This window comes from Equus przewalskii, chromosome 15 (assembly GCF_037783145.1).
Source record: "Equus przewalskii isolate Varuska chromosome 15, EquPr2, whole genome shotgun sequence".
Taxonomy (NCBI): Eukaryota; Metazoa; Chordata; class Mammalia; order Perissodactyla; family Equidae; genus Equus; species Equus przewalskii.
The window spans coordinates 68,358,471-68,384,311 of record NC_091845.1 but is presented as its reverse complement, the minus strand read 5'-3'; the positions used below and the strand labels follow the sequence as shown (position 1 = coordinate 68,384,311).

The window sequence follows — 25,841 nt, the reverse complement described above, 5'->3', positions numbered from 1 at the left end:
TGATCCAAAAGCCAGTGAGGGTATTGTATTATTCCATTTATTTGAAATGTCCAGAATAGACAAATCCGTAGAGACAGAAAGTAGATTAGTAGTTGCCAGGAGCTGGGGGGAGAGAGCATTGAGGAGTGACTGCTAATGGGTACAGGATTTCTTTTTGGGGTGATGAAAGTGTTCTGGAATTCGATAATGGTGATGGTTGCAAAATTTAGTGACTATACTATAAATCCCTTTAAAAGGATGAATATTATGGTATGTAAATTATATCTCAATATTAAAAGGGGGGGGGGGGGAGAGAAAGCAAGCAAGCTAGAGAGACCAGGCATACTGGCATTCTCATCTCTCCCATTGCCTTGTCCCTGGTACTCATCTGCCATACTGGCTGGGCCCTTGTAGGCAGTGTGTTTGAGACATTTGTCCTCTTAAAGACTTATCTAGAAATGTTTATAGCAGCATTATTCGTAGTAGGTAAAAGGTGGAAACAGTACAAATGTTTATCAAGTGATGAATGGATACACAAAATGTAGTATATCCATACAATGGAATGATATTTGGCCATAAAAAATGGATGAACCTTGAAAACATTATGCTAAGTGAAAGAAGCCAGATACAAAAGGCCACCTAATGTATGACTGCACTTATATGAAATGTCCAGAATAGGCAAATTCATAGAAAATTTAAATACATTAGTTGTTTCCAGGGGCTGGGAGGAGGGGAAAATGGGGTGTGAAGGCTAATGGATGTGAGGTGGGGGTTTTTTTTTGTTTCTTTGGAATGATGAAAATGTTCTGGAATTAGATAACAATATCTATGCAGAATTATGTTAACATACTAAAAATCACTGAATTGTATACTTTAAAATGTTTTTATACTTTGTTATGTGAATTTTATTTCACCAAAGCTGTTATTAAGAAAAAGTGAGCTAGAGAGAGATGATTAATAAAGAATATAAAATATGGTTCCATATTTATTTAAAAAGCAAATATGGATATATATGAATATATTATAATATGCATAGAAAACCCTTTGAAAGGATATGTAATAAAATGTTGAGCCAGCCCTGATGGCCTAGTCATTAAAGTTTGGTGCTCTCCTCTTTGGTGGCCTGGGTTTGGTTCCTGGTCACAGAACCACACCACTTGTCTGTCAGTAGCCATGCTGTGGTGGCAGCTTGCATAGAAGGACTAGAAGGACTTACAACTAGGTACTGGGGCTTTGAGGAGGGAAAAAAAAGGAAGATTGGCAATAGTTGTTAGCTCAGGGCAAATCTTTCCCAGCAAAAAATAAAATAAAATAAAAATAAAATAAAATGTTAATGGTGTTTCTCTCTGGGTGGTAGAATTATAAATGTTTTTGCTTTTATATATTCTTTTTTGTATTTTTATAATTTTTGTTTATTTAATGAATATTAACTTGTATACTAAAATGAAATCAGTTACACAAAGTAGAGATTAGGGGCTTGTGACCTTTTATAGGTATGACCCCTTGAAAGGGTGAGTATGCAGCTTGTGTGGAGGGTAGTGAAGGAGGGAATTGATGATAATGGGGGGCACCCTGTGTAGATTATATATTCAAGAAGTTTGGCAGTGAATTTAAGGAAGGAGAATAGACAGCTTGAGAGGTAAACGTGTGTGAGAGAGACTGAATATTGTATAATATTTTGCATTTATGAATATTTTATGATTTATATATTATTTGAGCTTCACTATGTCCCAGTTGGAGAAGTTGGGCACTCCTTGTTTTATAGATGAGTAAACTGAGACACAGAGGAGGTGAAGTGCCTTGACCAGGATCATATAGGTAGTCAGTAGTAGAACTCAGCTCTTTGGTTCCAAAGCCAGTGATTTTCCTGCTGTGCTAGGCTGCATCTTAGGGATTATAGAATAACTGAAGGGCGTAAGAGTAGGCTTTAAGGTTTTGCAAAAGTGGAAGGAGAACTGGATCAAAACCACAAGTATGGGAGTTCCAGCTGGAAAGGAGGATAGACCATCTTTCTGTGATAGGAGAGAAGTTTGTGAAGATGGCCATTTGAAAATAGAAGACAAGATGATTTTGTACCAGTGCTTTTGAGGGAGATTCTTGTTTTCCTTATGAGACCAAGGAGATGAAACAGACCTCCTAGTAGTAATTTTGTTTTTTAATAGTCATGAGGATATTTATTTAATATCAGCAATAATAATGCTCTTCTGGCCCTTTCAGAAATGCAATCTTATTTTTCTTTTGTGCAGATCTATTCTCACATATAGCCGAATTGGAGGACGTGTCAAAACTCTTACATTCTGTCAGGGTTCCCACTACTTAGCCATAGCGTCTGATAATGGTGCTGTCCAGCTTCTTGGAATCGAGGCTTCTAAGCTACCCAAGTCTCCAAAAATTCATCCTCTACAAAGCAGGTATCTATCTTTTGTGTTTTTTAAACTGCATTTAGTGCACTAGGCTAATTTAATCCCCACCTCCTCCATGTAGTTGGGATCAACTGAGGGCCTATTACATCGTGCTTCTTTTTTTAAACATGTGAAATGAATAAAGCTGCATTTCCAACTCAAATCTATCACATGTAGTTTCAGAAAGCTATGTCTGTATATCTCATTTTCTGCCAATTTGTCAGTAGGTCAGAAGGGCAGCTTTGAACTTGTGGCTCATTCCAGTCAGGAACCTGTCTGAATGACTTAATTATCAGTTATATCTTCTGTCTCAACTACTAAAAAGCACAACTCTGGCTGGTTGATTTTGAGAATATGTGTGTTCTTCATTAAAGAAAACTCAAACGTTGTCAGCATTTTGTCACTTGGCATTAAAACCTCTAAGTTGACAGGAAATGGAGTGGAGCGTTTAGTTAGATGATTTGCTTATCATTTTAAAACAAAATACTGGCTGGTTTTATTTAAGAATTTCCTTCACTTCTTACAAATTGTGGTTGCCTACAGATTAAATGCACACAAGGTAAGATATTTAAAGATAAAGCAGAACAGATCTTCAGCTGACCAGTATGTGCTACACACCGAGGATTCCAAAGGCAGATAAGATATGTTATGCTAAGAAACTACAGTCTAGTGGGAGAAACAAGCCGTGATGATTTCAGTGCGGTGTGATAATGTGCCATGTTACGGGGAGAGGGGAGCCAGCTAGCAGGGGGTAGAGAAGAAGGCCCGGAGGAGGGGAGATCAGCTGTAAGTCAGTGGGCTGAAGTAGAGCAGTCAAGTAGAGCGTGGCGGGCAGAGGCGGTGGACCCCACAGGAAGAAAGCAGAATGAGCAGATGCTGATAGTTAAGTGGATTGTAAGTCGTGGCCATTGGGTAGCTAAGGCAGAAAAGGATGTTTGTTGGATCACCTAGAATTTTATTATTTGTTTGTATTGTTTGTTTATTATTTTGTTTTGCCTTTGCAATTAAAAATGTGTTATTTTTAACACATTCACTAAATAGATATGGGCAGCTTTTGTCCAGGTCGTATTATGTATGGCTTTTAACTAAAAAACCAATACCTGCCAGTTTTCTTTAAAATTGTTTCAGCAGAGGATGACTGTACTGTCTCTATACCTGTTGAGTTCCATGTAAATTAACAAAGAGCTATTGGCAAAATTGTTGTGTGGTGACTGCTGGCAGGACACACACACACTCAGACGTGCACCTTCTGTGCATAGGTACCTCTCGGGTGACAGCGCTTTTCACTATGGATGTTATTATCTTTACCCTAAGCAAACATTGATTACCTAGATTAGGAACCTGCGCCAGGATGATTAGATTTTGCTCTGAGTGAGCTTCCCATGGCCAAATTTGAAACAACTTGAGCAACAAAATAAATAACAATAGTATTGGGTTATAACTCAAAGAATAAAATAAATATCTGAGTCCATACTGATATATAAATAAGTAAATGAATAAATAAATTCATGGAGAAGAGGTGACAACTCGTTCTTACAGAAGAATTCTAATAAGTGTAGAAGGAATGAGGGAAATAGAAAGTGACCATTAGAACGCCACAGGCATGATCTGTCAACAGATCCTAAAATTAGTGAACAGAAGAGTAATCAGAAACAGGATTTTTGCATAGTCTGAAAAGTATTTCCCCTAAATGTTGAGTATTTATAAATGGAAAGATAATGAGTTTACAGTGGAGAATTCTGGCAGACACCACCTTAACCAAGTGATCAAGGTCAACATCACCACTAATACATTTACGAGGGCGTGCATACCCTCATATACGCACTGAGGAATGCTCGTCACTTCTGTGGTCTCCTTCTAATTAGGCATAAACTCAGTCTGTTTGTGAGAACACATGAGGCAAAACCAAATTGAGGAACATTCTGTAAAATAACTAACCCGTACTCTTCCAAAATGTCAAGGGCATGAAAGACTGAGGAACTGTCAGATGTGAGGAGACTGAAGAGACTTGACAGCTAAATGCCATGTGGTTTCTTGGTTTGGATCCTGGAACAGTAAAAGGACACTAGTGGAAAAACTGATGAAATCTAATGTCATAGTTTACTGGTATTGTACCAAGGTTAATTTCTTAGTTTCAATAAATGTTCTATGGTTATGTAAGGTGTTAACATGAGGGGAAGCTGGGTGACACGGATATACAGGAATTCCATGTACCATTTTTGCAACTCTTCTGTAAGTCTAAAATAATTTGAAAAAAATGCCTCAGCTATCATTGTCTTGATGGGTCACAGAGTTTTTGTTTCTTGACCATGATTAGAATATAAATGCATCTTAAATGGAGACTGGTGCTCTGTTTTCAGTGACTAGAAAAGTCTTTGCCTTTTGCTTTGTGTATTTCTTTAGAACTCTAGACCAGAAGGAGGATGGTTGTGTCGTGGATATGCATCACTTCAACTCTGGGGCGCAGTCTGTTCTGGCCTATGCCACTGTGAACGGCTCTCTGGTTGGCTGGGACCTCAGGTCTTCAAGCAATGCGTGGACATTAAAGCATGATTTGAAATCGGGTCTCATAACTTCTTTTGCTGTGGACATCCACCAGTGCTGGCTCTGCATTGGTAAGCTGACTTTCAAGTCATTGACCGGGTTTTGAATACCATTAATGCCTGGAATTGCCTTCTTGTGAAAGCTTTTCCTTTTTCTTCATTGGTAATTTTTTCCCATCTCCTTTTTTTTGTATTGTTGTAATCACTTGCAGTTTAATTTTTTTTCATTAAAAAACAGATTTGGAAGAGTGAAATTAGCATCCCGATGCATAAAACAGTTTTGTCTTTCTCTTGTTCTTAAATGAGCCTCTTTACTTTGTAAGAATTATAGTGATCAGATTTGCTGGCATTCTCTTATTCTGCCAGGGAAACAGCAGGCTTGGTTTATGGATGAGAGCATTTGAGTTTGGGCAGACTAACTTTTAAATTCCTGCCCCTTGAGAAGGTACCACATCTTATTTTTTTTCTACTTGGCATTCTTTTTCAGAAGCATTATAATCTGTGTTGCTTGAATTTTGTTTTCTAGATTCCTTAACTTGTATTTGTGACTTTGTGTATAGTTATATGGAATGTATTATTTTTTGCCTTTTGTGTGAATAAACTGCAGGAAGGTACAGGAAGATGTAATGCCAGGCCTAGAAGAGTAGATATTATACATTTAGCAAATTAGCAAATGGCAGTAATGGCTCTCAGGGCCCTTGATCAGCTTTGAGGAGGGCAGCCGGTACTACCTGTGGGTTTTGAACCATTGTCCTGGAGTGGGTCAGGGTGACAGAGGGACCCTGCTGCCCCTTTTGTCGTTTCCCACTCCCAGTCTCTCCAGTGGAATTGGAGACCAATCCAAGAACATGCTCTGTGCCTCGGTCACAACCAGCTGCTCATTGCTAGGGTAGGTATTATTCTTTGGGGATGGAGGGCCTTCTCTCTGTGGGGTTTCAGTTGTCATGGGCATGTGTGCAGGTACTCACCCCAGTTCCTGCTTTGATTTGGCACCCATGCCTGTCTCTAGAATGTTTTGGAGAAAAGGGCACACAGAAATGATTGAAATCTGTTGATACCTACAAAGCTGTTGCCAGTTGAGATTAGTAAAGTGATCATTGAATGTCAGTAAAATATCTCTGGTTATTTAAGGCATTCTGAACGTTTTTGACTTGTCAGATTCAATTTATGTCTTCTCTTGACCTTTTGTTTTTTGTGGCTGCCTTTGGCAATTAATAACAGTGTCAGTAACTAATGAATTATTCATTTTCAATTTCCATTTGTTAGACACTTCTGTAGTAGCATTGTGATAAGCACTTTATATCTTTGTTGTTTAACAGCTAGAGGTGCTGTTTGAAACTGGGGAGACAGCTTCATGAGAACAAAGGCTTTTTCTAAGTGACTAAGTCAGTTTTAAAATACATTCATATAAAGCTAATGCTGTTTACTGTTTGTATCAATGTAGCCTGATGTGCTTTAATCATTAGATGGTAATCTTTTTACTTTTTTTTATTCAAGGTACAAGCAGTGGTACCATGGCTTGTTGGGACATGAGGTTCCAGTTGCCAATTTCCAGTCACTGTCATCCTTCCAGGGCTCGAATCCGACGCCTCTCCATGCACCCTCTGTATCAGTCCTGGGTGATTGCAGGTAAAGTGGAGGGCTGGCGTTTTCCGGTGTTGGGGGATTTTCTTGGAAAGTGCATAATATTCTGCTGCTGAGATTCATATTCTTAGGGTTTTTATCCTACATATGAACCGAACACTTGATTTTGTTCTGTTCTTATCATGGAAGTTCCCATTTCATGTTTATTCTGTTTAAAAATGATCTCATCAGTCACCACCATCACATTCCATTCCTGTCTACCACCGTTTCCCCTTCCATTTGTTTCTTTCTCCTGTATTCCATATTTTTGTTAAAGCTGCCACCACTTCCTAGAACTCTAAGTTAGAAACCTTGACTCATCCTTGTCAGTTGCTATTTCTTGTTGATCTGTCTCTGTTGTGTTTCTTGGAAGCTTCCCTTCCTTCCCCTCATTGGCCATTCACATTTTCTTGTACAGATTCTTGGGCAAGACACTTGGGCAAGTCTTCGAAACTCACTTTCCTCATTTGTAAAATGTGGTTAAAAATACTTACCTAGCAGAGTTGTAAAAATTTAAGGTAAAACATACAAAGCACATGGCCCAGCACACCATTAGTGCTTGATAAATAGTAGCTGTTGTTGTTCTTATGTTTCCTCATTGGTCCTCTTGCCTCTAGGCTCTTTCTGGTCCTGTCTCAAACACATAGTCCATCTCATGCACTGCTGCTGTCAAAGTCAACGTGTTGCCAAATTTGATGGCCAACACTCAGCCCACTCCTTATGTGACTCATCATTTGGTCACTTGATTGTTTCCTCTTTCTGACATACTTTCTTTACCTGATTTCCAGGATAGCACTCTCTTGGTTCTCCTATTTAGTGATTTGCTGGTTCCTCCTCATCGTCTGACTTTTCACTTGTGGCCTGCCTCAGGGCTCAGTCTTTGGTCTTAACCTCTTCTCCGTCTACACTGGCTTCCCTGTATGATCTCATCTAGTCCCATGCTTTAAACACCAAATTTATTCATATTTTTATGTCTACTTAAAATCTCCCCTAGAATGTCTCATAGCCATCTATAAACCTGGCATATCCAAACTAAACACTTGGTTTCCTGTCTGCCACTTCCTTCACCACTTCTTCTTATCCCAAGACAAACCTGCTCTTCCTACAGTATTCTCTAGTAAATGGCAGCTCTTTTATGCTGGATGCTCAGGAGGAAGCCTGGTGTTGTCTCTGATTGTTGTTTCTCTCTCATCCCACTTCCAGTCCATCAGCCAATCCTATATGTCCTATCTTAAAATATATTCAGAATCTGACCACTTTTTACTATCTCCATCACTGTCTCCCTAGTCCAAACCACCATAATCTCTTGTCCCTATTAATGCAATATCCTTTTAACTCGCTGCTTTTATCCTTAGGTCTTAAGACTGTTCTTTCTTCTGCTCAGTTCCTGCCAGTGTCTTCTCATTCCAAGTGGCAGCTGAGCTCCTCACTATGACCCAAAGGCTTTCTGAGATCTGCCCCTCCTACCTCTCTGACCACCTTTTTCAGTCGTGGTTCCAGCAGTAAACAGATGGTGTACCCAAGATAGGATAATTTGAGGAGGATTTATTTTCAGAGGAACTATTTACAAAGATGTATCATCATAAAAGATAGTGGCATCATAAGAGAGAGTGCAATAAAATACAGCTAGTACCAGCAGTGGAAGGCAGGAGGGGAGGGATGGTGACTGGAATTTAGAAAGTTCAATAGAGAAGGCCACCTTGAGGGGAGCAGTGATTCTGAGATGAGGGACACAACCAGCCTGAGGTGACTGACTTGACTTTCACCTCTCTCGTTAATCTCCTACTGGGCCTTCCACAGGCCCGTATTAGTTCCTATGACTACTGTAACAAATTGTCACAAACTTGGTAGCTTAAAACAACACAAATATATTCTGTAATAGTTACGGAGCCCAGAAGTAGGAAATAAGTTTTGCTGAGCCAAAACCAAGGTGGCAGGAGGCCCACATTGTCCCTGGAGGCTTTAGGGGAGAATCCCTTCCCTTGTCTTTTCCTGCTTCTAGAGCTGCCTGCTTGGGCTCATGGCCCCTTCTTCCATCTTCCAAGCCAGCAGCATAGCATCTTGCTTCATTGTTACATTGCTTTCTGCTGCTGCCAAATCTGCCTCCCTCTTATAAGGACACTGGTGATTGCAGTGAGCACTCACCTGGACAATCCAGGATAATCCCCCCAAACTCAGGGTCCTTAGTTAATCACACCTGCAGCGTCATTTTACCATATAAGGTGATATTCACAGGCTCCAGAGATTAGGACCTGGTTATTTTGGGGGGGACATGATTTAGCTTACCACAGGCCAAACCCATCTAGAAGCCAGAGGGCACAGGAGCCTGTTGATGTGGTCCATGTGCGTCAGCCTTAGAGTAGCGAGTGGAAAGCAACCAGCCCTGCTGCCCTTTTCCCGGCTACTCGCCCTTGCTCAGTGTGCTCCAGCCACACTGGCGTCCTGGCTTTTTCCTTAAACTAAGCACATTCCTGCTGCAGGGCCTTTGCAGTTTTGGGTTTGTTGTCCCCACTAGAATGTAAGTTCCATGAAACAGGAAATTTTTTGGCATTGTCTTCTTTTCCTCAGTGCCTAGGACAGTGACTAGCTCACAGTAAATATTGTTGGTTCAGTAAATATTAATGAAGGAATGAAGCCTGGGGTATTGTTACTCCCCCTGCTCAAAAATACCTAAGAGATAATGTCTCTGTCTCTCAGGCCTGCAGTTTGTATTTTCGATAATCTTTCCCCACCCTTTCCCTCTCTCTGCCTTCATCTCCCACTCCTCCCTGTCACAGATAAGCTTCGGTCAGACCAACGACTTGTTTCCCCAAAACAGCCACAGATTTTTGTTTTTGTGTTTTTGTTCATTCCATTCTTTCTGCCTGCAATAATTTACCTGTATGCCACCTGTATCTGTCCAGTGTACTTGTTCTTTCAGTCCCAGTGCAAACATCTCCATGAGGCCACCTTGCTTCTTACCCACTGGCTGTGCGCTTTCCCTCGAGTTCAGGTGGAGCTTTGCAGTTCCCTCCTTTTGCTCTCTTTGTCTTAGACTTTATATACTTTTTCCCCCCTGCTTCCAGATTGTCGGTTTCTTGAGGGCAGACTCCATTTATGATTTGCTTTCCACCCCACAGTTCTCTCCAGGTGGTTAGACACCAGCAAATATTTACTGGTAGGCTATTAAGAACATTTCTTTTTTGCCCTCCAGTGTGGTGACAGGGTCACAAATGTTACCTAAAAGTATTAGTGAACATTTCTTACGGGATGGGAAGAAATGGAAATGGGTATAGGTAAGTTGGATTATCTAGCAAGATGTGAAAGCTCTGAGAGCAGAGTTCTTGACTGAGTAATGGTTCGGGCCTTGCTTTCCCTTAGCTGTTCAGGGCAACAATGAAGTGTCTATGTGGGACATGGAGACTGGTGACAGAAGATTCACTCTCTGGGCCAGCAGTGCACCACCACTTTCTGAGTTACAGGTTTGACTCTGGTTTTTCTTATAAAGGCCAATATAATTTCCCACATCCCAAGCACTTTCAGGCATTTTACCAAACATGGTATCTGTTGGGCTTTTGGGTTATGTTTTAAATAAGTACTAGGTGGCCCTTGCTGCACGGGTGCTTTCCAGTTCTTACTAATGTCTACTTCATTGGGTGTTCTGGTCTCTGGCTCCATGAGGTTTGTGATGTCTCTTTGGAACCTCAGTAAAAATCTGGGTTAATTAGGAAGAGCCCATATTGAAGTTTAGATCGTAAACAGACAGAACATGACCCTCTTACATTCTCTTTTGAATTGTCATGTTACCAAAGGTGCTTCATTGTGGCAAAAAGTAGGAAAGATTGTTTTCTCCTTTAGTTGGGGTATTTCTCATTGCAAATAGAAAATTTTAGGAAGCTGAACTGGCTTTGCCTCTTTTTTCAGAATGATATAAAGCAAATGCATTTTAAAGTCCCATAGAAGGAAGTATATCAGACCTACGTAATCACACTCTCAGTTTTCAGTTAACCGGGTGCCCCTAAAGTCACTGGCAGTTAACTTGTCTTTAGAAGTGGCACCATCATTTGTGGAATACATTGCTCTCTTTTGACTCGGATTTCTTTCTTTTAAGCCTTCTGCTCACAGTGTCCATGGTATCTACTGTAGTCCTGCAGATGGAAATCCTATCTTGCTAACAGCTGGCTCAGACATGAAAATAAGGTACAGTATCTAATAAAGAATACTTAATATGTAACACTTAAAAGTAGCAGGATAATAAAACGTGGATGGATACTCCAGTTAACACTAGGGTGTTATTTATTATCGATATTAGCAATGTAGTAATGTTTACAATCATCCATCTTGCAGGGACAGCTGATATTACTTCATTTGTAACTAATTTTATGCTAGTTTAGAAAAATCTCTTTTCCTAATGTAAAAGAAAATAAGCTGTGCATTGATGAATGTAAGCCAATGATCATTAGTTCCTCCCCGCCTCCTTCAGAGATTGTCACCATGCGTTTCCTCTTCCCCAGGTTTTGGGACTTGGCTTACCCAGAGAGGTCCTACATTGTTGCAGGAAGTACCAGTTCTCCATCCGTGTCCTACTACAGGAAAATAATTGAAGGCACCGAAGTCGTTCAGGTATAAGCAGTCTTTTTGCTTTCAGCTTTTATAGGCACAAAAATGCCTTTCATAAACATCGAGTTGATTAAAATAAATGGCTTTTGTCAACAGTGGCAGTATTTCTTTGAGGTTAAGAAATATGTTTATTTTATCTTGGCTTTTCTGTATTTTTTAAAGTTAACTTATATGTGCACTTTATTATATACCTTAATAAAAGTACAACTCTAAAATAATTACATTATACATTTGCTCAGTCCTTAAAACTATTTTATAAGGAAGTACTTTATTATTTTCCTTCTACAAATAAGAAAGTTAAGCACAGTGAAGTGAAGTAACTTGTCTAAGATCACCCAGCTGGTAAGCAGCAAGCTGGGATTCACCCCTGGCTGTTGGGACTCTAAAGCTGTGATCTTGAGTTTGGCAAAAACTTCAAATGAGATAACCTACCTGAAAGTGCCTGGGCCGTGTAAGTGCTCAGTAGATGAAAGCGCACATCCTTCATGACAAATAACAATGCACTTTAGAAATGCTAGACCATCTGATATGTATTTACTTCCATATTCTGGTCATTTATCCCTCTAAATTACATGCTTTCTTTTCTTTTGATGTTAACAAAAGGTAATTTGTATGGATTATTGGCCAACTTTTAAATTTTCCATATTTGTAAGTGGCTCCTCATGGAATCCAATAATTGGAAACCTAGAATGTCATTTTGGACTCCCTCTTTTTATTCCTTTTGCTCAGTGTATTTGTGGAAAGCACGACTACTTCACGAGAGGTGTTAGCTTAATAATAACATATCCCAGAATCAAGAATACTGACAAGAGGTAGAATGTGGTACAAGTTTTTAACTTCTGGCTTTCTCCTTTAATTTTAACCATGAAACAGGAAATTCAGAATAAGCAGAAGGTGGGACCAAGTGATGACACCCCTCGGAGGGGCCCAGAGTCTTTGCCTGTGGGACATCATGACATCATCACGGATGTCGCCACGTTCCAGACATCACAGGGCTTCATCGTAACTGCTTCTAGAGATGGGATTGTTAAGGTGTGGAAATGAAAACCTAGTGATTTGTATAATTTGTAATAAAGTTATAAGTATACTATAACTCAAGAGAAAAGGTATTTTTAGAGAACAGAAGTGAGGACAGATTCATTTGCTTTATTTTCAAAATCATGTCTCTATATTACTGTTTCATGATTGAACAGATCCCACTGACGGTGGTTAAGGAAGTTGCACTCGACTGGTACGCTTGTGCATATCTCTGCGCGAATCAGCCAGATGACAGAATCTGGGACTTTTTTATTGTGTATGTCACAGAGGTGAGGAATTTAAAATGCTAAGACTTATATCATCCCAGTTTACTTTGTATTGAAAAAGATGGTTGTAAGCTATTATGATGTAAACACATTTTTGCTATTAAAAATGCTATTCAAACCAGCCAATAAACTGTACTCAAGCGTCTAAAGGGGTTTTTTTGGTGTTTTTAACAGTAAACTTTAGGAGAAGAGTAAACTCTCCAGCAGCATTTGCTCTGAAGAAATGGACTCAGTGTCACAAATCAGTGACAGAACTAGGCCTTATGCCCAAATCTCTGGACTGCCAGTATTATGCTCTTTCAGCCTTATCTTATCTTTCTTCCTGTGTGTATTGCAGTCTGCCTTAACACTGGGGAATTGATCTCCTGTGTATCAGTTTTGGCCATCATTACTCATTTTTATAGGCTCAATTATAAATTCTGAAACTTGGCCTATCAGCTTGCTTTTATCCAGTGTAGATTATTTATTAAATGCATGAAAAAGAAAAAAGGATTAAGCTGTTAAAAAAATGCCAAAAATTTATATTTTCAAAAGACCAAAATTGGCCTTTCCTACTAAAACAAAACAAACCCTTCAAGGTTATCACTTATTGTTGGTACATAAACGTAATTCTCCATATTTAATTGTCATCTACTTGTGGAAGGGTTTATGATGTTCAAAATATTTTAGTTTGAAATTAGTTACATGAGTCTATAGAACCAAAAAGTTGAATAGATAATCTGAGCCTAATTGTTTAAGAAATACTCCAAAAATTTAATTTTCTGAGCACCAGCCTGGTGGTGTAGGGGGTTAAGTTCACATGCTCTGTTTCGGGGGCCCAGGGTTCGCTGGTTCGGTTCCTAGGCGCCCACCTACACACTGCTCATCAAGCCATGCTGTGGCGGCATCCCACATAGAACTAGAATGACTTACCACTAGGATATACAACCATGTACTGGGGTTTGGGGGAGGGAAGAAAAGAGGAAGATTGGCAACAGATGTCAGCTCAGGGCTAATCTTCCTCACCAAAAAAATTTAATTAAAATTAAAAAAAATTTAATTTTCTGTAATATTCAGTTACGGTACATGACAGTTTGCAATGCATATATCTGGCTTCATGATTCAGTACACTTATGTTTAGACAGGTAAACAACAAAACTATTGAAAAAACCCCATCATTCAGAAAGGGCCAATCAGGAGTGAGGGACTCTGACTAGGCCACGTAGCTGAGTGGATGAGTAGAATTTGAAGATTTGACATTGACATTGTGGTGTTGCATTGCCTCTGTCTCCCTTAAAGTCTGCTAAGACCATATTGAGAGAGTTTGTAGCTACTCAGTCAGGTTTAGAGTCTGCAGAGGTTGGGGGAAATCTTTTTGAAACAAACTCTTATGCTGAAAATGGGCTTCAAGCCTGGAGCCATTAGATAAGCCACAAGCCTGATAACCATGGAAATAGCTGAGGGAAAAATGTAGTGGGCTGAGGGAAGCATATCCTTTTCTGCTCTTATCTTCCTAAAACCCATTCTTCTCTCCCTAAAAAAAGTCCACCCCCTTGAGAGGTCATTTGGTTGAATTGTTACCAAGTATTACAATCTGATGCCGTGTTGAGTTGCAGCTCTTTTTGACTTAAATATTGTTTTTCTTTAACACAGTTGACTTGTCGTTCAGTGCAGAGATAATAGGAACGTCCTTTATAAAAGTCAATTAATTTACCTTTTTAAACCAAGAAGCATCACTGCTTATTTGTGTGATTCTTGATTTAAATAGGTTTTCATTTAACTTACACTCAAATTTTGGTTCTTTCCCCTTTTAGGAGAAAGGGATTTATTTTTTAAAAGGAACTTAATATTTGAAGCATGCTTCAGGCCTCTCACCTACTAATGATTAAAAAGATGACCCAAAATGCTAACATAATCTCAGTCACCAAGGGAGTATTTGTTTGGTGTACTTTACTTACCAATGCAGAAGAAATAAAAATAGACAAACACATTTTCAAAGTATTTCCAACAGTAAACAGGGAGTTTTTGCTTAATCCAAAGTTAACCAGAAAAATCCCTTTTACTAAAATAGCTCCTAAATATTGCTCAATTTCCTGTCCTGGAAACGTAAATTTTTCCTGAAGCCCTAAGCACCACTTAGGATACATGAAGAAACCTGATGTGCCGTTCTTCTCATTACCTGAGTATGCATGGGACATTTTAACTCCTTGCTCCTCCAAAGACCTTGGGAGCTCGCTCTCTGGAGTTGCCTGAGTAAAGATGGCAGAAGTGGTTTAAAAAACCACTGCAGATGGCCCTTGTTTGCTAGATTTTATGAAGAGAGGTATAGAAAAGAAAATCAGGCCATACCTCCTGGTCTTTAGTGTCAGCAACGATCTGCCCGTGCATCCAGGCAGGGCGTCCCTTCCTTGCTGAAGAGAAGGGGCTAGCAGGGCCACGGCTACCAGCTGTGGCGCCAGCTCTTTGAATTTGGGGTAAGGTCCAAACATTGTGTCTAAAGTGAATAATGCTGCTTTGGTGTTTAGTTGTTGAAAATAGCCCCATCATAAGATTAAAAATTACTCACTTGATTGGATGGGGGTGAGGAGAGAGAGCCATCACTGAATGCTTCCAGAAGTTAGGCATTTGAAGACCTTTCCTGCTTTAACACTCTGATCTCTTTTGCATCTCTGCAACCTTAATTTGTAGATTAAAACATAGCAGCTTTCTTATCTTTTCCAAACTCAGTGTGCTTTTAAGGCTCTGTTTAGAGCTCTGCCAGTCCTGTTTGGTGCTATTCTCTGTTGACTAAATAGCTACCTGATAGATAAAAGTCTCAGAGCTTCACCCATGACAAGTTTTGTCTTTGCTATCCTTGTCTAAAGAATATATGGATTAGTACATAATAATAAACGACAATAATGGGAAAGAAAGAATCAAAGTCCATCAAAGTAGCCAAACAGGAGGCTCTATATATTGATGAAAGAGCTTCCAGCTCAAAAGCAATGATTTCTGTTCTGGAGGGATTAATGACTTTCTCAGCGAGCTAAGGAGGATTTGGAGCTGGGGAAAATTTCCCTCTGCTTCTCCCCTCACCTGTCTGAGCAAACAACTGCAGAAGGTGGAAGGAAACCTTCCAGCATGAGCCATTAAGTAAGTTCTGGTCAGTCCATACAGAGAAAGTCATGTGTTTAAATGGAATCATCATGGAAGGTCAGATTTTCAAAATTACGACATACAAACAGCATCAGTTTCTAGGGTGAATGTTGGGGTTTCCCTACACATGAACCTTTGGTTGAACAGATGAGCATTAAACAGTACTAAATTGAGAAAGAAATTTGGTTTGCAGCAAGTAGACTGGACAGAGACCTACAATCACATGTATACACTATATAAATTTACCTTCAAATTATATCTCCATTAGACTTTTCAAAACATTTCTTTCATTCTTCCATCTTTTAATGATAACAGTGCTTGAACATATCAGTCTTAGAGTGCTGGAATTGTCAGGAATGTTCAAATAAATGGACAAGATATATCTTAATACCAGTGAGTGCAAGGGGTCAACTTGCCTGATAATCTACAACGTGTGGCTTGTTCAACCCTCCAGAGTGGACCTCTGGATACAGGCAGATATCCAAATAAAAGTTGCCCATAGTTATGGCAGTGAATTTATTTAAGTCCAGAGTCTTACCGTGGTTCCTAAGGCTAAATTCTTTGAGTACTTCCTTTATCATGTTGTCTGGGAGCAGTTTTTATCACCTTTCTTCCATTTTTAAAGGTGTAGAATGTATTTCTGGTAAAAGTTTGAACAGTATGATCTCTGCTGACTCTTGCTACACTTGAAAGATATTTTTTATCTTGAAAGAATTTTGCCTTCTGTAACACATCTTCTTTGAGGGCAGCTCTGTGTGGTCCAGGAACAAAGCTATACAACAAAAGAGAGAAAAATCATAGAAAATAAATGCCGTTTCAACTTTAATAGACTGTCTGTCAGTCTGTCTTTCTTCCTAAATTGATTGTTACAACCATTCCTTGTCGGATCCTTCCTTCAGGGTAATTAAGATTACTAAACTGGGGATTTACTCTGGGCAGATACACCAGAAGCTGACGAATAAGACATCTTGTCAAGGTATGCAAAAATATAACTTCTAACAGCAGAGTTTCTTCTTCACAGAACATGTTCCACCCAGAACTTCATATGGTTGGCTCCTAATTATTTCAGATTTTGGTTCAAATGGTACTTCATTAGAGAGCACCATATCTGTAGTTTTCTCAGTCCCGCTCCCACTTCCAGTCACTCGGCACAACATGCTTTTATTTTTTTTCTCAACACATCACTATTTGAATTTTTGGTTACTTATAAACTTTTTTGTGATCCATTCTCCACTCTTCCACCCTCTCAGACAAAAAGTAAGTTTCACGAGACCATGTATGGTCACCGCAGTAATCCCCGGAACCTAGAAGAATGGTTAGCACATAGTAGACACTCCACAAGTGTTTGTCTAATGAAAGCATGAATGATTGCCACTCCCTTCTTTTCTCCCTCCCTCACTTTCACCCATCCATCTATCCATCCATCCATCCATCCATCCATTCTTCTATGCATCCATCCAAATGTTTACTATCTGCTCTGTGGAAGGCACTGTGTTAGGTTCAGTGGGGGACACAGAAATAGTGCCCAGTCTGGCAGGCACATAACAAGTTTGATTAGGAGTCATGAGTGACCCAATAGTAAAAGAGAGCTGGAGTCAGACTCTGGAAGGCCTTGAATGTCATACTGAGAAATCAGGGAAACATAGAAGCCAAGTGCTGACTAGAAGTTCTAGCCTGTACAATAAAACTTTCTGTGCTTATGGAAATGTCCTGTTATCTTCACTGGCCAGTATGGCAGCCACTAGCTTTCGAGCACTTGCAATGTGGCATGACTAAAGAACTGAATTTTTAGTCTCATTGAATTGAAAGCTGCTGGCTACTGTGTTGGACAGCACAGGAAGAAAGCCGTCTCAGACAACGTTATTGCACAGGGAGGTGGTGGAAAGAGCTTTGCGTCCCAAAACATTCTTATATTCCAGCCCCTCTACTTAGTGGCTGAGCAGCTCTGAGTAAATCACTTGAGTGAGCCTTGTTTCTTTAGGTATAAAATGGGGATAAAAACAACTTATGTTGTTGTGAGCAACAATTGAAGCCCCCTAGACTAGTTGCCATGGTGCTCTGTTGGTTACAGATGAGGAAACCGAGGAGCATGGGGGTGAAGGTCAGTGACAGAGCTGAGACCATTACCCAACTCTTCTGATACTAAGAGTCCAGTGTTACTTCCATTGAATGAGGTTTTTATTCAGGACACTGTGGAGAACTATCAAGATACCTGGAATAAGAAAGTACAATGATAAATGCCACACTATCAGAAGCAGCTGGATCTGGGTGCAGAGCCACAGGAAGGCAGATGGCCGGGGGCAGGACAGTTAAGAAGGATGAGGAGCCTGGCACATAAGCTTTCCATAAATATTTTTAGAAGAATGTGTGAGAGACTGATGGCAAAGGAAGAGAAGGTTTATTAATACTGATAAACCTCAGAAATTTGCTGAATTGTGGTCAAGGGAAAATTCAAGAGAACTCCAAAAAGTTGAGACCAGGAGAACAGGGATAATCTCCACCATGATCTGTTTCTTCACATTTGGATTTTTCTGCTTTCACCAGCAATAAATCTGATCTCTCTCACAAAAACGTCAATGCTTAGAAAATGAGTAAGTGAGATATACAGGAAGAATTTAAGTTATTTCTCGTCTCTTTCATGCACACGTGTACATACATGCACACATTCACACGTCACATATTCCTCTTTCATCTATAAAGAGAGTTAGGGGTGAAGGAGACATCAAACCAAAAAAGAGAACCATGTCATTCATGTTACATAGACCCTGAAGCCTCCGTGCATTATATACTATATGTCTGAGCTTCTGAAACTCAAATCCCAAAGTGTATCTCAGTTGACTTCCGTCAGTGCTATCAGGAATGTGCTAAGTTGATCAACAAACTTCTCCTACTTACCAAGAGCAGCAGCCATGCATGGCTAAATTTCAGTGCAAATATGATTTCCTCACATCTTCCTCCATTTTTGTTCTTCCCTGTTTTTTCTTATAATTTCCAGACTAAATATGAACTCAAATTCTCCAAAGTCCTAAGTGTCTGTAAGCACAGAACATGGCTCCGCTGATCATGGAGAGTGCATTCTTTTAGGTCTGGAACACACTGTTTTCATGGCTTGAGTTTATCTCATCTATACTGGTCTCTTCCCACCCCCCACGCCCAGCCTCTTTTCCATTGGATCCTTTTTATGGTAAGCTTATATCTTTAGATATCTATAGCATGGCATTGCTAACTTTTTTTTCCCCTCAAATATTTTTCTCAAAAGTGTTGAACATGATAAAAACCATATCTGAATTTCCCTTTTCTCTTTTCTTTTTTTTTTTTTTTTTACCATGTTGTAGGTAAGAGTTTGTACTTGATAAGCATTTGATAAGAATCCTTTGATTACCCTGTTTGGGAATCATATAGACTTTATATTGTTCAGATACTTCTTTGCTGACTGGTAACTCCAACAATAGGTAGTCAAGAGAAAGAAGCAGCAATGAAACTCAGTCAATTCGTTTTGCAACTTGTGCCCAGCCCCAGAAAAGCTTGTGGAAAGAAAGATGTGGCAAGTAGATAAAATGAGGTGGGTGGGACTAATTGTCCATTTCAGTTCTCTGTGCTCACAGATTTCTCTGTCTATGCAGATAATCAGGAGTCAGCCATGCTGCATTTACTGGTTGACTGAATGCACTTGAACAGAAAATGCAGGCAAGATTGTTTCTATTTCGAGAATTCTTTTTATCTTAATACACATTTTGTGTATCCAGAAAACACACTTTGGAAAGCAGAATTACAACAGATGTATTATTCATATGGCATTGGTGACTGTGTCCATTTTTACAATTCAGTTGTTCTGGCCTGTCACCGCTTTAAAGTCTGGCACAAGTGCTCTCCCGGCTGGATGAAGCAATAAGCAGGTGGCTTTCTGTCTTTTATCATCTCTGAGTAGATCTAAGTGCTCACAAAGAGGCTGCCCTGCGATCTCACCCTCACAGGCCATCTGTCTCCTTGGTTGCTTGTGGTTTGGTTCAGTTCCTTTCTTTTTAATCTGATAAGAACCAGCTTCTACCTGTAATTCTCAAAATATCACCATGGAATAACCTAGTTCTTTTGCAAGTCACTCGGAGGACTTGGCAAGTCACCTAATGGCCAGGCTCTTGCCTAGCAGGCATTCTCACCTCCCTCAATCCTGTGTACTCAGTTCTGCCTCACTTCTCTTGGAAGGCTCAGGCAGGGAGTTTCAGAAGTGGCTGTGTGGCATGTTACCTGTCATTATAGCCCTTGGTCACTTAGAGAAGGCCTGGGGAGTCCAGCCTAGCACACCATCAGGGAGTTCACTGTCAGCGGTATGGATTTCACGTCTCAATTTCTGGTGCCCCAGCCATTTCCTGACATTCGGCCATTTCAGATACATAGGAGAAGCTGAGCCTCCGGCATATCCAGAGCAATGTGGAGAAGAGGGAAGAAACTTCCCGTCCCAAAGCACTGTGAATTCTCTCCCCACTCACTGCTCTTCAAACAGAAGGCAGGGTGGGAGGGGTTTCCGAAAATGCCTTTTAATTTGTATAGGCTGGCTCCCGCATCCGCCCTCGCAGCCAGGGCCCGCTACATAATCTGTGAACCCCATGCAAATGCAAATGCAAATACGAGGCCCCCTTCCACGCTGCCAGACACCTGCGGCAGGGGGAGCCCTGCTCTTTGTAGACCGACCACGCGGGCCTGTTTTACGCTTGACTTCAGGCAGCATTTGCTGCTGGACAGTTCCCTGCCTCGCAGCAAGGTGAGGAGCGAGATTCCAGGCAGAGCTGGGCCTTCTGCAGCGGGAGTGCTTCTCCGGCTCTGACCACCACATGGAAGTGCACACGCTGCGCAATAAAAGTAGGCACGCTGTCAAAGGCATTTGCCTAAGTGTGATTCCCGGGGGCTGGCGCACGTCTGATTTCAGTCAGCCGTGGGACACATACGTGTGTCTTAGTATAGCATGACTTACCACTGGAACGAAAACACTCTCCTAACTACTTGATTTCAGTTATTTCTACTTTTAAAAAATACAAGTAATATTCATACATGCAAAAGATAGGACATATTTATATTATTGTTTTAAAAGAACAAATTTTTGCCTTTGTTGATACTGTTTTATATCTTAGTTTTAAAAATATTAAGTTCTACTCTTATTCCTCTCTTTGGGTATATTCTGGGTTTTTTTTCCCCTATAGTACCTTGAGAGCTATGTTTAGAGTTTAAAAAATTTCCTTAACACAAGGCTTAAGACTATAAACTTTCCTAAATTACGAATTCTAACGCATCCCACAAGTTTTGACATAAATCATTTTGATTATTATACAGTTCTAAGTATTTTTGTTTCCATTATGATCTTTTGTTCCATTAGTTATTTAGAAGTGTGAGTTTAATTTTAAAATGTATGAGCTTTAAAAATATTGTTTTTATTCATTTCTAACTTAATCGCATTGTGATCAGACAATTTGGATTGTATGACATTGGTTCTTAGAGATCTGTTATACCTGCTTTATAAGTTAAAAATTATTACAAATCAAATTAAATTTTAATTGAAAATTAAAACAATGAACACCTGTAAACTCTCCACCTTGATTTGAGAGTTGTTACTGTTCCACGTGTTCTTCAGAAGAATGTCTCATTTTCCTGTGCAGGGTTCTATATGCGTCTATTAAATCAAGTTTGTTACTTGTGATTAAATTTTATATCTTTACTAATTTTTGTCTGCTTGGCCAACCAACATTCAAACTGGCGTAGTGAAATCTCCAACTCTGATGATAGTTCCGTGGCAATTTCTCCCTGTAGTTTTTCACTTTCCACTTTGTATATTTTAAGATTATTTTATTACAATGTTATAAATTTGGAATTGTTATATCTTCTTCATGAATTGAACACTCTGTCATGATGTAGTGGCATGACCCTCTTTAACTCTACAAAATGGTTTCATTTAAAAGTATATGTTATCTGATATTAATACAGCTATTGCAGCTTTCTTTTTAAAATATTTGTGTGGCATATTTTTCCATAATTTTACTTTCAACTTTTCCATTTCCTTATTTTTTAGCTGTGTCCCTTGAAAACAATTATAGCTAGATTTTATTTCCTTTCTTAAGGCCATCAGTCTCTGATTGTAACTGGCATGTTGTCCATGTATTTTCATTATGATTTCTGATATATTGAAATGCATTTGCTTCTGCTGTCTTACTTGGTGCTTTCTGCTTGTCCTTTTTTCCTTTCTTGCCTTTTTATTTAAAAAAATTTATTATGTTTGTTTTTATCCCATTTTCCCCTCACTACATCTTTGGTAGTTGGCTACCTTCTATCTATTTTTATTTGTCATATGTGCCCTCAAAATTTTTACTGCATTTTTATAAGAGTCTAAAGTTTTTCAATAGCCTAGCTACCAGCCCGACCAATACCAGTTCCTGGAACCTTTGACTCCATTTCCCTCCCCAGGACTTACGCTGTCATTGTCCCTTTTTCAGTAAAGCCTTCTTCCCCTTAAGGCTCAAGGCTTCATTTTTTTTTAATAACAAAAGATGATTTTATTGGTCAATATCTTTTCTCATGTTTAAATAATAAAGATTTATTAATATTTATAGTCTTGATACAATGTTTTTTTCTATAAAATGACCAGATGCCAAATGTTTTATTTTCATAGCCTTGTTAACAAGTCCACCTTTTTGTAACCCTACAAATTAGATGTTACTATTATTTAAAAATACAACAGTTAGTTAGATTTACCTAACTATTGACAAATTTTTATCATTCACTATTCTTGCATCTCAGCCCTTCCTGCTGTGGTCATCTTTATTTTCCTTACAGTACATACTTCTGAAGTTCCTTTAGCAAAAGTCTTTGTGGTGAACCATTGTTTTCTGTTTATCTGAATTGTCTTTGTTTTACTGTTATTTTGGAAAGACAATTTTTCTAGGTTGACAAAAAATTTTCTTCCGCCCCTTTAGAGGTTCTCACTAGTGTTGTCGCTTCCACTGTTGCTGTTGATCACTCACCTGCCAGCCGGATAGCTTCTTTGTAGACGATCTGCTCTCTCTTTCTGGCTGCCTTTAAGTTTCCTCTGTCTTGGGATTCTGCATCCCCTACACTCTAACTGCTGCTTTCTCTTTATTTACCCTGCCTGCTATAGCTTGTCTTTTCTTCATCGTTTAATACATGTCTTTTATAACTTCTTGAATATAAGCATCTCTTTATGTCTTTGAACATTGTCTCTCATTTATATTTCTATTTTATCTTTCTAGGATTCCAAATAGATGTAGGTTAGATCTTTCCATTCTGTTCTGTCTCTAAACTTCTTATATTTATCTTCTCTGCATTCTGAGTAATTTTTTCAGCTTTATTTTCCAGTTCATTATGTTTCTCTTCAGATGTGTCTATTATTGTTTAATCCATCCACGGAGTTTTACAAGTTGTTTTTTTTTATTTTGAAAACTATCAAACTCACAGATTATTGTAAAGAATAGAACTATGAATAAGTACCTGTATACCTTTCACCTAGATGATTCTCCAGCTATCACCATCTTGCTATTCTGTGTGTGTGTGTACACACACATACCTGCATATACATGTATAGACCAATATCTGCATATATGCATATACACACATATGCACACATATACACACACATTCATATACACATATATGCACACACACACACACCTCATCCTACTTCCCCTTAGGGAAACCACCTGAAAGTAGGCTGCAGTCTTCACACGTTACTCTTAAATACTTCAGCATACCTCTCTCAAGAACAAAGACCTTCTCTTATATGAACATGATAATGTTACTACACATAAGAAAATCCACATGAATCAATAATATCATTCAACACACTGTTCATACCTAATTTCCCCAATTGTCCCCCAAATGTCATTTATATAAGCTTTTCTTCTGATCTAGGATCCTGTCAAGGTGCACACCATTACATTTGGCTGTTATGTCTCTTTAGTCTTTCCCATTCTAGAACAGTGCTCCCATATCCCTCAGCTGTTCATGACATTGAAACCTATGATGAAGTTGGGCCAGATGTTCTGAAGAATATTCCACCTCCTGGAATTGTCCACTGGTTTCCTCATTGTTAGACTTGGGTCATTTCCGGCAAGAATCTCACATAGGTGATGTGTCTCCCCCTGCATCACCTCAGGAGGCACATAATGTCAGATCTTGGTTAAAGTGGGTACTACCACATCTCTCCATGTAAACACACACTTCTCTCTTTGTAATTGACAAGTAAGTAATATGTGAGTGTTCCTGGGAGGCTGTGTAAATAGCCAGCTCCCCAGCAACCTGTCACCCAGCAGTTTTAGCATTCCTTCACCCTTGCTTGACTCAATTATCACATTGAGGATTACAAATTGGTGAATTTCTAATTCTACCATTTCTTCTACAAATTGGTGAATTTCTAATTCTACCATTTCTTCTACATTTATTAGCCAGCATTCTTCTATAAAAAAGAGCTTTTCCTCCCCTACTCCCTTTTTGGGTCTCTATGTAGGCTTCCAGATTTTTAAAACTCAATGTGTTATATAATCCATTACCATCATTATTCTTTCTGATGTTCAAATTGTCCAAAATTGGGCCAGTGGGAATCCTTTCAAGACATCTCTTTTGTCCTTTTGACATGACACTGTTAATTTTTGACTACTTTCTTCCTGTCTGGCATAACAAATGTTCTAGGCTCACATTGTACTTTCCCTGCTGCAGCTTAGAATTAGCTATTTCTCCAAGAAAGCCTATTTCCTTTTAGTGGGGAATGATGTTTAGAAACCAAGGTCTGGTCATTAGGTACACTTGCTGCCACTGGTGTATCCCATTGGTTGTTTTATTTCAACAATTAGATTTCCTTTTTTTTTCCCCAACGAAGATTAGCCCTGAGCTAACATCTGTTGCCAATTCTCCTCTTTTTTTTTTGCTTGAGGAAGATCTGTACCAATCTTCCTCCACTTTATATGTGGGTTGTTGCCACAGTGTGGTGACGAGTGGTGTAGGTCCTGTGCCTGGGATCTGAAACTGTGAACCCGGGCTGCCAAACTGGAATGTGCTGAAATTAACCACTACCCCATGGGGCCAGCCCCTAGGTTTTCCACTTTTAAAAATCTCTATTTGGTGGTTTTTCAGATCAACTTGGTCATTTTTGATTATCCCTTCTTCCCTTAAATTATATTTTAATATCATGTAGCAATAGATTTCTGTCCAAATAGGATGGAAGAGGAGGAGGAGGAAATTGGAGAGAAGGAGGAGAAGGAAGAGGGGGGCATATTCATTTATCCGGTAACACCAAGCAGATAATACCTCTGCAACTGCTGTGGAGGCTGCTTCGGGTCCGTAGAGCTGAGTCTATTGCACTTTGTTTTGAAGTGTATTGGTGGATATCTGTTGATTGCACCTAGGAAGAGAAAAATCCATGCTGAGTTTCTTATTCACGGCTATTAGCATTACAGCAATCTGCTCTGTATGCAAAGCGATACTTTACTGTTTTCAATATCCAACAAAAGAAACACCAAGTAAGGTGGCCATATGAGAGGAAAGGAGATTTCTCAGGGGAATCTCTAAAACTGGGTTTCAAAAACATATCTCTGGCAAATTATAGGTGGAGAATCAACTTACTTTTCAGTAGATGTCTTTAGCTGTTAACATCAGTCACGCATTAGAGGAGATACAATGAACCAGTCCTACGAGTCTGGCCTCTAATTGACATGAACTAGTCAGAATAGTTATTTTTTATTTGCTCCTTTGGAATATCAAAATGCAAAGGGAGAAGGATGTTGCCTTGATGGGCTCTGTATCATAAACAACAGTAGCAAAAGCGCCATCTTGGGTTTAATTCATCAGTGGTTCATTTCATTTGGACGTATATTAATTTTTCATAATAATAAAGCATGCCTCTTCCCACACCATTTAAACACTTAAAAGCCACTTTTTGATGGGAAACTTTAAAAAATGTGTTATTTATTTCCTCGAAGCGTTAAACAGAACAGACGTGTTAAACACAATTAAAACTCATCCTGGTGATCCAGGATCATCCTAAGGAGCAAGTCTGTCCTGGGCTGTGACGCGGCAGGCTCCAGAGCTGCTGTTGGAGATGAGGCTGTGCGCATCTAGTCTCAATGGCCCAAGACTGTGAAGTTTCCCTTACTGTGCATCTGATTTTTAATTTTGTATATGTCTCATCTCTAAGCATCAGGTTGTTTGTCAGCAGTTTCGCTTCTCTTAGAAAATATGTCGACTCTGACTTGGACTGTGCACAATAGCCAACTCCATCAGGG

At 39.4% G+C, this 25,841-nt stretch overlaps 2 protein-coding genes across 3 annotated transcripts in view; one reads left to right on the top strand and one right to left on the bottom strand.

Annotated features, from left to right (window-relative positions):
* Window positions 1-12,599, top strand: part of PIK3R4 (phosphoinositide-3-kinase regulatory subunit 4) — a 65,869-nt gene extending 53,270 nt beyond the window's left edge. The window contains exons 14-21 of one of the 2 annotated variants that reach the window (XM_070576024.1): window positions 2,226-2,390; window positions 4,785-4,996; window positions 6,422-6,553; window positions 9,908-10,008; window positions 10,638-10,726; window positions 11,041-11,149; window positions 12,020-12,178; window positions 12,340-12,599. In XM_070576024.1, coding sequence (XP_070432125.1) covers window positions 2,226-2,390; window positions 4,785-4,996; window positions 6,422-6,553; window positions 9,908-10,008; window positions 10,638-10,726; window positions 11,041-11,149; window positions 12,020-12,178; window positions 12,340-12,474 — 1,102 coding nt within the window. In that variant the 3' untranslated portion in view covers window positions 12,475-12,599. The other variant, XM_008519865.2, reaches the window with a different exon arrangement.
* Window positions 12,600-14,362: 1,763 nt separating this feature from the next.
* COL6A6 (collagen type VI alpha 6 chain) overlaps window positions 14,363-25,841 on the bottom strand; it is a 142,476-nt gene continuing 130,997 nt past the window's right edge. Inside the window, exons 36-37 of the mRNA XM_070577739.1 lie at window positions 24,868-24,961; window positions 14,363-16,336 (exon numbers count right to left, since the gene is read on the bottom strand). Coding sequence (XP_070433840.1) covers window positions 16,117-16,336; window positions 24,868-24,961 — 314 coding nt within the window. The 3' untranslated portion in view covers window positions 14,363-16,116. The remainder of the gene's footprint in view (window positions 16,337-24,867; window positions 24,962-25,841) is intronic.